The sequence below is a fragment of the Xenopus laevis genome, chromosome 3S (assembly GCF_017654675.1).
Source record: "Xenopus laevis strain J_2021 chromosome 3S, Xenopus_laevis_v10.1, whole genome shotgun sequence".
In the NCBI taxonomy this organism is placed as follows: domain Eukaryota; kingdom Metazoa; phylum Chordata; class Amphibia; order Anura; family Pipidae; genus Xenopus; species Xenopus laevis.
The window spans coordinates 23,552,252-23,566,778 of NC_054376.1; the positions used below are offsets into that span (position 1 = coordinate 23,552,252).

At 43.1% G+C, this 14,527-nt stretch overlaps 1 protein-coding gene across 1 annotated transcript; it reads left to right on the forward strand.

The window, feature by feature from the left end:
* The first annotated feature begins 4,873 nt into the window (after window positions 1-4,873).
* Window positions 4,874-12,749, forward strand: pbdc1.S (polysaccharide biosynthesis domain containing 1 S homeolog). The gene is given in 6 exon segments (NM_001094344.1): window positions 4,874-4,934; window positions 6,997-7,062; window positions 7,157-7,216; window positions 7,930-8,070; window positions 8,333-8,444; window positions 11,247-12,749. Coding segments are annotated over 6 exon segments (513 nt in total). The 5' UTR covers window positions 4,874-4,892; the 3' UTR covers window positions 11,339-12,749.
* Window positions 12,750-14,527: the final 1,778 nt, after the last annotated feature.

Below are 14,527 nucleotides of genomic sequence, written 5' to 3' on the forward strand. Positions count from 1 at the left end.
AATAAAGAGGGCAGGGCAGATGAAGCATATTAAACACCAATTAGGAGTCTCCCAAACCAGAAGTGGGGAAGTTTAACCATTGCTAGTACAGCTATGTGATTTTTAATCTGGAATGGATCAGACCTGGGCGGTTTCTGGATACAGGGTTTTTCTGTAGTATGGAACACTGAGTCTTGAAGACAGGATTGTTTTGCCTTGAATATGGATTTATGCAGCTTAGTTGTCAATGTGTAGAAAACAGTTTTTTTTTTAAATTATTGCAGAGAAATAATATTGCTTCTTTAAATGGGACTGTGCATAAAGCATAGAGGCCACAGTGCAGAGTGCCACATAACTCAATAAGACTGACATGTAACCCGTTACAGCAGCTGCTCTGGTAAAAGAAAAGCAATGCACTTTTTCCATCCACTGTAACTTCTTGATCAGGCTTTGCCCACATAAATGTCAGATGGCTGGATGTGGCCCAACAAGGGATTTCTATGGACCCTGGGGTGGATGAACATATTTTAACAAATAAAATATAAGGATAATAATATCCTTATAGCATTGATATGGTAAAGGCATTGGCTAGTGGTGCTGTGCCCTTACCTGCCAGCCAATCATTGCGGTGCCCATGAGGAGGAAGCATATGTACAGTCATATGAAAAAGTTTGGGAACCCCTCTCAGCTGCATAATAATTTACTCCACTTTCAACAAAAAAGATAACAGTGGTATGTCTTTCATTTCTCCAGGAACATCTGAGTACTGGGGTGTTTTCTGAACAAAGATTTTTAGTGAAGCAGTATTTAGTTGTATGAAATTAAATCAAATGTGAAAAACTGACTGTACAAAAATGTGGGTACCCTTGTAATTTTGCTAATTTGAATGCATGTAACTGCTCAACACTGACTACTGGCAACACCAAATTGTTTGTATTATCTGATAAAGCCTTGAACATCATAGGCAGGTGTGTCCAATCATGAGAAAAGGTATTTAAGGTGGCCAATTGCAAGTTGTGTTTCTGTTTGACAGCAAAGCAAAAGATCTGAAAACAAAGATTGTTCAGAATCATGGTTGGGGAAGGTGACAAAAAGCTATCTCAGAGATTTAAACTGTCAGTTTCAACTGTAAGGAATGCAATCAGGAAATGGAAGGCCACAGGCACAGTTGCTGTAAAACCCAGGTCTGGCAGGCCAAGAAAAATACAGGAGCGGCATATGTGGAGGATTGTGAGTGGTTACAGACAACCCAAAGATCACCTCCAAAGAACATCTTGCTGCAGATGGTGTATCTGTACATCATTCTACAATTCAGCACAATTTGAAGAAAGAACATCTGTATGGCAGGGTGATGAGAAAAAAGCCCTTTCTGCACTCACGCCACAAAAGCTCATTTAGACAAGCCACAGTCATTTTGGAACAAAGTGCTTTGGACTGATGAGACAAAAATTTAGTTATTTGGTCATAACAAAAAGGGCTTTGCATGGCAGAAGAAGAACACTGCATTCCAAGAAAAACACCTGCTACCTACTCTCATATTTGTTGGAGGTTCTATCATGCTGTGGGGCTGTGTGGCTACTTCAGGGATTGGGGCCCCTTGTTAAAGTCGAGGGTCAGATGAATTCAAGCCAATATCAACAAATTCTTCAGGATAATGTTCAAGCATCAGTCACAAAGTTGAAGTTTCGCAGGGGTTGGATATTCCAACAAGACAATGATCCTAAACACACTTCAAAATCTACAAAGGTATTTATGCAGAGGGAGAAGTACAATATTCTGGAATGGCCATCAAAGTCCCCCGACTTGAATATCATCGGAAATCTATGGGATGATTTGAAGCATGCTCTTGTCATTCCCATTCTGAAAAACCCTCTCTTGATCCCTCCAATCTTGATAACCTCTACAACCGACTAACTTCATTCCTCTCTGACAATAACCTGCTGGACCCCCTACAATCTTGTTTTAAGCAACAACACTCCACTGAAACTGCCCTAACCCGACTAACTAATGACCTTTTAACAGATAAAACCAACAATCACTTCTTACTACTAATACTGCTTGATCTCTCCACTGCATTTGACACTGTGGACCATCCCCTTCTTCTCCAGTCCCTCCATTCACTTGGCCTTCGTGACATGACCCTGTCCTGGTTCTCTTCTTACCTCACTAATCGTTCCTTCAGTGTCTCCTACAATTGAGTAGCATCTTCTCCACTTCCTTTTTCTGTTGGGGTTCCTCAAGGCTCTGTCCTGGGCCCCTTATTATTTTCCCACTAAACTTCCTCCCTCTGCAAACTAACCAACTCGTATGGTTTCCATTACCACCTATATGCTGATGACACTCAGATCTATCTCTCCTCTCCTGATCTCAACACAGAACTACTAACTCGAGTCTCCTCCTGCCTGTCCACTATCTCTACTTGGATGTCGCAATGCTACCTTAAATTAAACCTCTCTAAAACGTAAATGGTTCTCTTCCCTCCGACTAACACCATTAACATCCCGGAAGTATCCATCATAGCTAACAATTCCAATCAACACATCTCCCCAGGCCCGGTGCTTTGGGGTTATCCTAGATTCTGCCCTGTCCTTCACTCCTCATATCCAGTCACATATTAAATCATGTCAGTTCCACCTAAGGAACATATCCAAAATACAATCATTTATCACCCAAGATGCTGCCAAAATTCTTATTCACTCTGTCGTCATATCACGTCTAGACTACTATAACTCTTTTAATTGGCCTTCCCCTCCAGAGACTGTAACCTCTCCAGTCCATGATGAACACTGCTGCGAGGCTCATAAACCTCAGCAACCGCTCCTCCTCTGCCTCGCCATTCTGTCAATCCCTACACTGGCTTCCGTTACCTTTCAGAATAAAATTCAAAATAATGACCCTGACATTCAAAGCACTTCATAACTCTGCCCCACCCTACATCGCTGATCTCATCTCTATATACTCACCCAACCGCTTGCTACGCTCCTCTACTGACCTGCTCCTCAACTCTTCTCTCATTACCTCCTCACATGCTTGCATTCAAGACTTTTCAAGGGCTGCACCCCCTCCTCTGGAATTCTCTCCCATGGTCGGTCTGACTTTCTCCCAACCTTTCTGCTTTCAAAAGATCTCTTAAAATGCACTTCTTTAGAGAAGCCTACCCTCACTCTGCTTAACTACCAAATGCAACACCACATACAGTACTACATCTCTCACTCACTTAATTCAGATCCTACCCACTCCCACACCTTGTGTTTTATTTCCTTCCGTTAGATCGTAAGCTCCTTTGCACAGGGCATTCCTCACCTTTTTTACCAGTATTGGTTGTGATGTATGTAATTCCATATGTTCTATGTATGTAATTAATGTAATTTAGTTGTATAAACACATTTACTTTACAGCGCTGTGAAATATGCTAGAGCTATAAAAATAAATGTTAATAATAATAATAAAAGCAGGCTGTCCATGCTCAGCAGCCATCAAATTTAACAGAACTGGAGAGATTTTGCATGGACGAATGGTCAAAAATACCGCTATCCAGAATCCAGACACTCATCAAAGGCTATAGGAGGCGTCTAGAGGCTGTTACATTTGCAAAAGTAGGCTCGACTATGTATAGATGTAACATCTCTGTTGGGATGCCCAAATTTTGCACCTGTCTAAATTTATTATGATGAATATTGCATATTTTCTGTTAATCCAATAAACTTTGTCACTGCTGAAATACTACTGTTTCCATAAAGCATGTTATATGTTAAAAGGAAGTTGCTACTTTGAGGGGTTCACAAACTTTCTCATATGACTATGTGTTTTCGCATGAGAGGAACTGGGTGTCTGAGCTTCTTTAATACCGGTGCACAGTGCACATCCATTGTGATGCTAATCCCATTGCATGTAGCTGTGCAGACTGTTGGAAGAATAAATCATTTCATGCATAGACTGGCAAAGTATGGTCTTGCCCCATTGCTAGGGTTGCCACTTTTGCTGGCCCCTAAACCTGAACAAAGGGGGTGGGGCGGATAGCATTGGGGGTGGAGCAGTGGTGACATAAGAGGCAGACACAGTGTTATGAGTCTAGGGTGGGGTTATTGCATCACTAAAGCCCCCCATAGACGGGCCGATAAAATCCGACAGGCGTCCCCGATCTATATCTGGCCGATCTATCAATCAGGCTGGGTAAAAAATCCCGTTGGTCACATCTGTTCGTTGATGAGGTCCCGCGATCGGACCTGCCGTATTGTCTCCATTCTGATCCGATCGTTGGGTCCTAGGGCCCATGATCGGATCAGCCCAATATTGCCCACCTCAATGTGGGCATATCGGGGAGAGATTTGCTTGTTTCACAACATCGCCAGTTTGAAAGGTTTATTCATTTATAATACACGTGACACGTCATGTGACCACTAAACATTTTAATTATTATTAATAACATTGGTACTGAATATTTCCTGTAAATGGTATCCTGGGAAGCCACACTCAGACTCAGTTTTATGTGTTAGTTTCCTCACAGTCGCACCAAATCTCAACTGAACAGCATCAATAATAATTCAGAAGGCTGTAACCCTAAAATAATGGATTCTTTTGACGGAGGTACGACAGCAACTACACAGCCATGGCAAGTAACATAGTCGCCCCACGTGATATACACTACCGCCTTGCCTCTGCCACTCACAAGATGGCCTCAACCATCTCCACATGTACATGTGTCAAATTTGACCCCCGACCCTGCGTAAGACGCAATAGATATGATTGGATAGAGTTGAGCGCGCCCAATCCTAGACAGGGGCGGTGACCTGTGGCAACATGCGCAGCACTTACTTTTGGAATAGGATAAATAAACATGGCCGCTTTGGCTTCACCGTTAGACAGGAAAAGGGCAGGGGTGTTGGGAGGGTGTTGGGAGAGTGGTTGGCAAAATGGCAGCGCCTTTAGACGGAATGGGAGGCCTGGGGTCTCTGGTGAGTCTGGGAACTATTAATGTCGAGTTACCGTTGGGTGTATGATTGTGGTTTTGGAAGAGGGCGCTACCTCGCTTGCCCATGTTGGGGACATAAAACAATATTGCTGTTATTATTGTGCCTTACAGACCTGCGCCACATGCCTTACTTGAAAGCAAGAGAGGCAGTCTGCGAGACATGAGGCGTTCCTGCTCACCCCCTGGTCATTGACAGACTGGTATTGCCCGTGTTGTCGTCACTTCTGTAGACTGCTGCACTGGAGTGTTTATATTCAGTGGGAGTGGTACCAGCTGGTGCTGTGTAGATACCGACTCTGTGCCTCATAGGGCTTCACATGCCAGAGAGAGGAAGGTTATTACTTGTTACTTAATAGGTGGTGACTGGTAACCCGAGCCAGGCAGGGTACAAGCTCTTTATTCCCCCTGGGCAGGTAGTTGCCGGGCACAGGTTAACTAACCCTCTCTCACCAAACGCTCCCCTTAAACGTCCAGGCATTGCTCCCCTCCCCACGATGTGCTTTAGTGTAAAAAAAAAAACCTTAAAAAAAAAAAAAATTCTGACCCTTAAATGCAAAGGATCTTGCGGATCTTCAAGTCTTTTTGCCTACACAAAGCCTGGCAGCACATGCGCACTGGGCCAAGTCAGGAATTTGCTTCAGCACATTGTGGGAAGGGGGGCAATGCCTGGAAGTTTAGAGGGGTAGGGGTTAGTTCTCCTTTAATGTGTAAGGAAAGAGGGGCAGCTGGAAGAAGTATGTACCAGGGCTATGGAGTCGGTACTGCAATTGTTCGACTCCAACCCCTCTGCCTATGGTACCGCTGACTCCGACCCCTCTGTCTATGGTTCCTCTGACTCCGACCCCTCTGTCTATGGTTCCGCTGACTCCGACCCCTCTGTCTATGGTACCGCTGACTCCGACCCCTCTGTCTATGGTTCCTCTGACTCCGACCCCACTGTCTATGGTTCCTCTGACTCCGACCCCTCTGTCTATGGTTCCTACCTATGTGTACCAATGTATTTTCCGTATTGATTGAAAGAAGTTATGAACACAATATACAAGGCACTTGTTTCCTCACTGCCAAAGCTTAGCAATTATAAAGTTATGAAGATGGTGTCTGCTTTTGGGAACAAAGCAAAGAACTACTGGCTAGTAAGCTGATTCACTACTCTATTGCCAATCCAAGCCGGTATTTGCAGTCTAATTTGAGCCTGTATGTTAGCCATCCACCCACTTGATGGGACTGTTGTGAGCAATCTGCCACCCATTGGTTCATCTGGAAATTATGCAGGGAACAAAATGGAGCTAATTGCCCAGTTTGCCATCATTTACCTTAGTATAGACTGGATTATCAGAGAGTCTGATAGAGGGGTTGTTCACCTTTTAGTTAACTCTTTTTTTAAATTTATTAGGAGTTGGAGTAAGTACGTTTTTAGAGACTCCAGATTCAAATCCAGGTACTTCAAATTGCTTTTGACTCCGACTCCTCAGCTGTGGTATTTACAGAATTATTATGCCAGTGCTTCCTGGTTAATAATGATGGACAGATCAGCTCTAAACCCATGGATTTACCTGCTGGTTTTCACAGGGAATATTTGGATGGGTGCCAGGTAGACCATTGTGGAACCACTTCCTTCTATACCTGTCTTCTTTGTCAGTACAGAAAACACCCTGGGGGGGGGGGGTCAGTCTGGTTTGTACTGGGCATCTAAAGGTGGCCATACACGGGCTGATAAAAGCTGCTGACAAATCGAGCCGACCGCTTATTGGCCCGTGAATGGGCCCCTCTGACGGGCTTCCCCGATTGATATCTGCCAGATGTCGATTAAGCAGGCCTAAAAATCCCTTTGGATTGCGGACTGTGTCTGTTCCTTGATACGATCTGAACTACCGTATTGCTTTCATTATGATGGGCCCAACCATCCACCTCAAGGTGGGCATATCTTATAGAGTTCCGCTCGTTTGTCGACATTGCCAAAAGAGTGGATCTCTCTGTGTATGGCCACCTTAAGGGTTGGGCTTGCGGGCAAATGAATCCTCATAATGTCTCCTTTCTCTTTATAGGGGGCAACAGAAGCACTCTCAGTTGCACAAGCTCTGTCCCTGCCTGCAGAAGCCTATGGGAATGATGTAAGTAGTGATATATAGTGTGGCCCCACTGGTGGGTTCTTTGTTTTGGAGAGCTGAGAGTCATGGTCTTATTCTTTCTTTTTTCTTCCTGCAGCCCAACCTAGAGATGATGTGGGCCATGAAGGCCTATCAGCACGCAGAAGTATATTTCAATGTAAGTGTATGCTAAAAGGCCGCAGTTGGCATGGAAGAGGGTGACAATGAGGAAAAGTTTCATGTTTAAAGGAGAACTTAAGCGTAACTAAAGAAGTCGCTAGAATTATTGTACATTATGTTTTAGGCTTCTGTACCAGCCCAAGGCAACCACAGCCCTTTAGCAGATCTGTCTCTCCAAAGATGCCCCAGTAGCTCCCAATCTTCTTTTCTGCTGATGCACTGCACATGCTCTGTGCTGCTGTCACTTACTGAGCTTAGGGACCCACTCACAATATACAGTACACATAGAATAGAAATGTCACAATATAAGGCTGATTAGTAATTAATACAGATAATTACTACATGATGGCACCGAAACCAGTGCAATTAGCATCAGAATTTAATAATCAGCCCTGTAGCATCAACTTGTATTATAAACAAACCTAATTTTCTGCTTGATAATTTGTGACGACCCCCTAAGCTTAGCTTCTCAACAGCTGCTCAGAGCCCACTGAGCATGTGAGTGTCGCAGACACTTTCCAAGATGGTGACGCCCTGTGACAAGTTTGAAGTCCTGGATCATTGCTGCTATTGACAATCTGAAACTTGAGGCTGGTGCAATAATTAAATACATTTTTAGCCATATTGATTTTTTAGGGTTTAGTTTTCATTTAAAGGAATGCTTTTCCCAGTGGCGACTTATGCACTGCCTCTTAACTTCGTGATCTCTAGCTCATATCGTCTGTGGACCCCGGCATTCTGAAGCTGACACGTACGGATGATGTAATTTACAAAGCATTTCGGGAGGAGTTTCCTGAACTTCAGATCGCCATATTGGACCCTGAGGAGCTGAAGTCTCCAGCGGCCAAAGAGGTGACACGTATGAGTGATATTCCTATAGTGAAGGAATGGCTAGGCTCCCTGAATAGCTTCTTATGAAAGGGAACCTAAATGCCAGACCTACCAATTCCTTTTTATTTATTGAGACGTATAAAACCTTCACAAGGTATCGAGTAATATGTTTGGGCAGGGCCTCAATTATTTGTTTGTGTAGATTCTTCTATGTAGACTAACACTACTAGCCTGTTTTATACATACTGACAGTTTTTCCTCATACCTAAATTTCTCTTACTAGAAATGGCGTCCCTTCTGCATGCAGTTTGAGACCCAAGTAGAGGACTTTAACTATGGCACCTTGCTACGGTTGGACAGCAGTAAAGACTATTCTGAGGAGAACAGCATATTTGGTGAGTATATAGAAACATAGGTGTCCCGAAACACTTCACATCACTCTTGGGCTTGGTTATAAAGGGTTACACCCAGTCACCTTACACACAGGTTAGACTAACATCAGACACCCCAACACTTACAGTACCAGCCCCCAAAAATTCATTTGCTGCCGCCATCTATCATTAACAGGCGATAGAAACCTAGAGGCACATTTATCAAAGGTTGAATTTCGAATTCATGCGAGTTCTTAAAAACTCCCCTAAACTCCCATAATTTCGACCAATCGAAATGTATCAAAAAAAAAATCGAATTTTTAAAACTCTGATGAATTAAATCGACCTGAAAACTCGTATCAAATTTAAAAAACTCGATTCGAGTTTGTCTGGAAGGCTGCAAACAACTTCAAATTAATCCCTGGACGTCTCCCATTGACTTAAAGGAAAACTATACCCCCCAAAATGAATACTTGAGCTATATCAAATTAAAGGGCATATTAAAGAATCTTCTCAAACTGGAATATATATCTAAGTAAATATTGCCCTTTTACATCTTGCCTTGAACCACCATTTTGTGATAGTCTGTGTGCTGCCTCAGAGATCACCTGACCAGAAATACTACAACTCTAACTGTAACAGGAAGAAGTGTGGAAGCAAAAGACAGAACTCTATGTTAATTGGCTCATGTGACCTAATAGTTTGTTTTTGGTGTGTTTGTGTGCACTGTGAATCATACGATCTCAGGGGGCGGCCCTTATTTTTTAAAATAGCAGTTTTCTATTTATGATTACCCAATGGCACATACTATTTAAAAAGTATATTATTATGAAAATTGTTTATTTACATGAAGCAGGATTCTACACATGAGCTGTTTTATGCAATATCTTTTAATAGAGACCTACATTGTTTGAGGAGTATAGTTTTCCTTTAAACAGCAGGTCGGCAGGTTTTAGGTGGCGAATAGTGGAATTTGAGTTCTAAAGGGGCCAGAGTATGATAAATCTTGAAAATCCAATTAGAATCGCAAATCGAATTTGAAAAACCCCCTAGTCGAATTTGACAGTTTTGACCAAAAACTTGCCAGTACCCGATATTCTAATGAAAATAGGGGCATGGGGTGATCCATATGTGGGCAATCAGAATGATAGGGGTGCTTCATGGTTCAGTCCCCCAAGAATCATTCCTCCTAATTTATTCAAATCAATGCATGGTCGCTAGGATAATTTTGACCTTAGCAACCAGATTGCTAAAATTGCAAATTGGAGAGCTGCTAAATAACTCAAAAAAACCACAAATGATAAAAAAATTAAAACCAATTGCAACTCCCTCTCTACATCATACTAGAAGTTAACTCAAAGGCGACCAATCCCGTTAAGGACTGTATTGGACTCTGATAACCCTACCTGTACTGATGGCAAACTGGGTGATTGGCTCCATTTTGTTGCCTGCATCATTTCGAGATTCTCACTTCTCAAGTGTACTGGCAGGTTCCGACAGTCCCCTTTCAGGTCAGGGTTATTGCAAGTGCAATGCTTCTTGCTGTACTAGCATCATGTGGGCAGTAACAAGCAGACAGTCTTCCTGTGTTCTATTGCACTAGGCTTGGGTAGATCTATAAAGGAAACGGCTCCTAGGGTTATGGCATGTGCTATATTGTGACTGCCACTTACGTTAGCAGAAAACAGTGGCGTCTGGAACGGCTCGTTCCACATTACATCTCATGTTGTTCAGTGGAAAGTGCTGCATTTGAAGCACATGAAGTGGTGTTTAGCGAAGTCAGAGCCAAAGGTAACCCAGAGCGAGAGAAGCCATTGCCTCTTGACCTTACTAAAGCCTAACTAAAGAAGTAGCTAGAAATGTTGTACATTATGTTTTGTGCTTCTGTACCAGCCCAAGGCAACCGCAGCCCTTCAGCAGTAAAGATCTGTGTCTCCAAAGATGCCCCAGTAGCTCCCCATTTTATTTTCTGCTGATTCACTGCACATGCTCTGTGCTGCTGTCACTTACTGAGCTTAGGGACCCACTCACAATATACAGTACACATAGAGGCTGATTAGTAATTAATACAGATAATTACTATATGGCAGCACAAAAGTAAATGCAATTAGCATCAGAATTTAAGCCCTGTAGCGTCATCTTATATTACAGGCCAACCTCATTTTCTGCTTGATAATTTGTGACGACCCCTAAGATTAGTTTCTCAACAGCTGCTCAGAGCCCACTGAGCATGTGAGTGTCACAGACACTTTCCAAGATGGTGACCCCCTGTGACAAGTTTGAAGTCCTGGATCATTGCTGCTCTTGACAAGCTGAAACTTTAGGCTGGTGCAATGTTAATTTTATAAAATTACATTTTAGCCATGTTACTGTTCCCTTAAAGGAGAACTAATATCAAAAAAATAAGTGTTTTAAAGTAATACAAATATAATGCACAGGTAAAACTAGTGTATTTGCTTCAGAAACACTACTATAGTTTATATAAAAAAAAGCTGCTGTGTAGCAATGGGGGCAGCCATTCAAAGGAGAAAAGGCACAGGTTACACAGCAGATAGCAGATAAGCTCTGTAGAACATGATGTTATCTGTTATCCACTATTTAACCTGTGCTATTTAACCTTTTTTCCATTTCCACCATGGCTACACAGCAGCTTGTTTATATGAACTATAGTAGTGTTTCTGAAGCAATCAGTTTTACCAGTGCAGGGCAACACTACATGATAGTTTCATTACTTTAAAACACTTTCATTTTTTAGTTACTGTTCTTTAAGGAAATGGATTACCTTTGCTATAGATGAATTAATTGTCCTTTTTTTTACTTTTCCAGCGACCCGAATCCAGTTTTATGCCATTGAAATTGCACGGAACAGGGAAGGATGCAACAATGTCATTTTCCGCCGCAAATCTGCATCGAGCTAGAACATGTGTCTTCAACCACAGCAGCTTCACTGCACAGAGACATTGGGGGGTGGGAAAATGGGGATCGTCCTCTTTGAGGTTTATCTTGTTGTTTCACAGCCATGGCCCCTGGCTTTCATAGCATCAGAACCATGAACAGCATCAGCCATACTTACAATCTTCTGCTATACAAAACAACTTGCAGCCTTGTGTTCCATAGCCTTCTCGAACACTTTTCTTTTTTTAATGAATACTAGTAATAGTCCCACTTTGGCAGCTAAACAGAGGTACCATTAAATCTGAGAACCCGTGCAATGGCTGCCCCAGAGGATTTGTACAAGCGCCACTGTCTAGAACGATGTTGCTGTTACTCTTTCCTGGACTCCCTATTTTGAAATAGGTTTACGCTATACAATATCTTTCTGTATATTAAGTCGCTTGTGTGGCAGCTAAGCCTGTAACTTTTCATTCTAGGCTTTTATTTTGGCTGGAAGTGGCCCTAGGAAACATCCCTTGTAAGTAAGGATGCACCGAATCCACTATTTTGGATTTGGCGGAATCCCCGAATCCTTCTCGAAAGATTCGGCAGAATACCGAACCGGAATTTGCATATTTTTTTTTACTTCGTTTTGTCACAAAAAGTCACACAATTTCCCTCCCCACCCCTAATTTACATATGCAAATTAGGATTCGGACGAATCCTGCTGAAAAAGGCAGAATCCTGAATTCGGTGCATCCCTACTTGTAAGTAAACAGCCAATAATGAATGGTATTGGCAAATCAGTAATAGCTCACCCCTCTATTGGGAGGGAGTAACATTTTTCACACTAGCCCCATATGTAATTAAAGGCACTAACTTTGCCCAAGACCCATAGCAACCAATGAGATGTTTGCTTTTAAACAGGTGACCAGTAAATTCAACCTGCTGATTGGTCGCTATGGGTTACTTCTCCTGGGCAAAGTTTGTGCTTTTTATTACATAACCCCCTTAGATACGAAACTTAATTGTGGGCCAGGCTCCGCCAAGTTTAGATAAACATGCAAATAGCAGCTTAGGCGCCCTAAAGTTGGTGAGTGTGCCCTACCATCCTCTCTTCTTGGGCAGCCCTACAGAATGGAAATATCTGAACATGAAGGAAATTATTGTACATTCACTTAAACAGATAAAAATGATGTAGAACGAATATTCTTGAGACAGTTGGCAATTGATCTAAGAGGCCCTGAATAGAAAAATAACAAGTGTTTCATTACCGAGCATTAGTTTTTCTTTTTTGCTGCAGTGAACCTCATTTGAAAGAGGCAGAAGTTAAAAAGTTGCTAATGTTAGGATATGGTTTATACTAGTCAAACTCCTTCCATCTGCTGCAACTATTATTATAGTCTGCCATAACAGCTGGTAAAACGGATATCAATAAAACAAGCTGAACCATTAGTCTATGGCTAATTGCCACCATTGTGTTTCTTAAATGTTAAGCTTGCCACAGATTTCATTGTAAAAAGCTACAATAGGAGAACTCAACTCACTGTCAGGTGCTTATATTGGAAGTTATATATGGGTGCCTGTGCCCCTTTCTTCTGCGTAGCAAACTAGCAGGTCTTATTTACTCATCCCATGGGTACAACTTCTAGAGCCCTAAAAAGCACAAACGGAGCACTTGTGTCTGCAGGATTTGTTGCACTCTGTTTTGCTCCAGATTTTGAATCCGGCAACAATGTCAATCCTAGGTAGTTCATGGAACAGTCGGGTTTTTGCCTTCCTCTGGATCAACTAGCAGTTAGGCAGGTTATGATACAGACTTAAAAGTTTGAACTTGATGGACGTGTGTCTTTTTTTTCAATCTAATTTACTATGTAACCTTGTTTTTAGTCCAAATAATCTGCAAACTCTGTTAATTTCCATGTGAATCACAAACATGTGCAGGTGACAGTTGTTCAACAAAAGAAAAGCCTGCAATCCACATGGGAGTTAGTGGGGCAGTTTCAGGAAGAGTCCTGCGCAGGTCCATTTTTTTGAAACCGGTTCCCGACCCGTACCCGCATTCTTCCCCGCTTGGACCCGCTACCCATCCCGCAAGTACCTTTTCTCTTGCCTAAATTGGGGGACACAGGCACCATGGGGATGAAGATCCTGCAGCTGGAGATGGACACTATGTTGCAAAAATTGACTCCTCCTCCTCCTGCTCTGGGCTTCATCCCCTGCCTCCTCCTATTACTCTCAGTTTCTTTTAGTGTCCTCAGAAGGAGAAGACACAACTTTTTATATGTGGCTGGAGCACGGATCAAGGCCCCAGGTCTAAGATCTCGCCACGATTAGGGGCCACTGAACTTATTCAAGAGCCTCTCCAGCTTCATCCTTTCTGCCCTTCAGCCTTCCCGCTCTACGGAGGTCTGCAGGCTTGCTCCTCACCCCTGCACTGTCTTCCCGCTCTACGGAGGTCTGCAGCAGTGATATACACTCTCCTGAGTGTATACTAACATACTTATACATATATATTTCACAGCTGTGGATTTATATATTTATCTGTGTGTCCTTCTTTTCAGGGGTCTTTCTACTCAGGGCAATATTCAGCTGGCATCTGTTTATTAGGTGAGTAATTTATTTATATATTTATTTATTATTTATTATTTCTTTTGTTTTATTTACTCCCCCCCCCCTCCTGCCACTCGTCTTAGCGCTCCTCCACTGGCGCCATTCTGCGCTCTACTAGAGGTGACACGCACTCTGCGTTCCACTTCCCTCCTCCCTACTTATTCTGGCGCGCGACGCCTCTGTTCGCGCCCTTTCTTCTTGTGACACGCACTTGCGTTCCATCACAGCGCACACGCCCCTTCGCATCCGGCGCTTCTCTCTCTCTCTCTCCAGTCCGTCGCCATCAGCACACAGCACGGCGGATCCTGTCTCTTCCAACTGCGGAGCAGGTTAGTTCACTGCAGCGCCGTTACTAGACACGGGCTTACCTCAGGGGGCGGTCAAGGGAAGCATATGTAACCTTCTCCCTTCCATGCAGAGTCCCTGGAGCGCGCCTACCTACAGCTCCTTCGTAGCTGCCCCCTCTACCTCACTTTCTACGGGTTTCTCAGCTCCTGCTCAACCCCCTTTTTTCAGGCAAGTTTTCACTAACTGGCTTACCCTGTAACTGTGTCTTGTATTATACATCTACATGCTGTATACATTTTTTCCTAGGGACCATGGGACTGAGGGCTCACCCC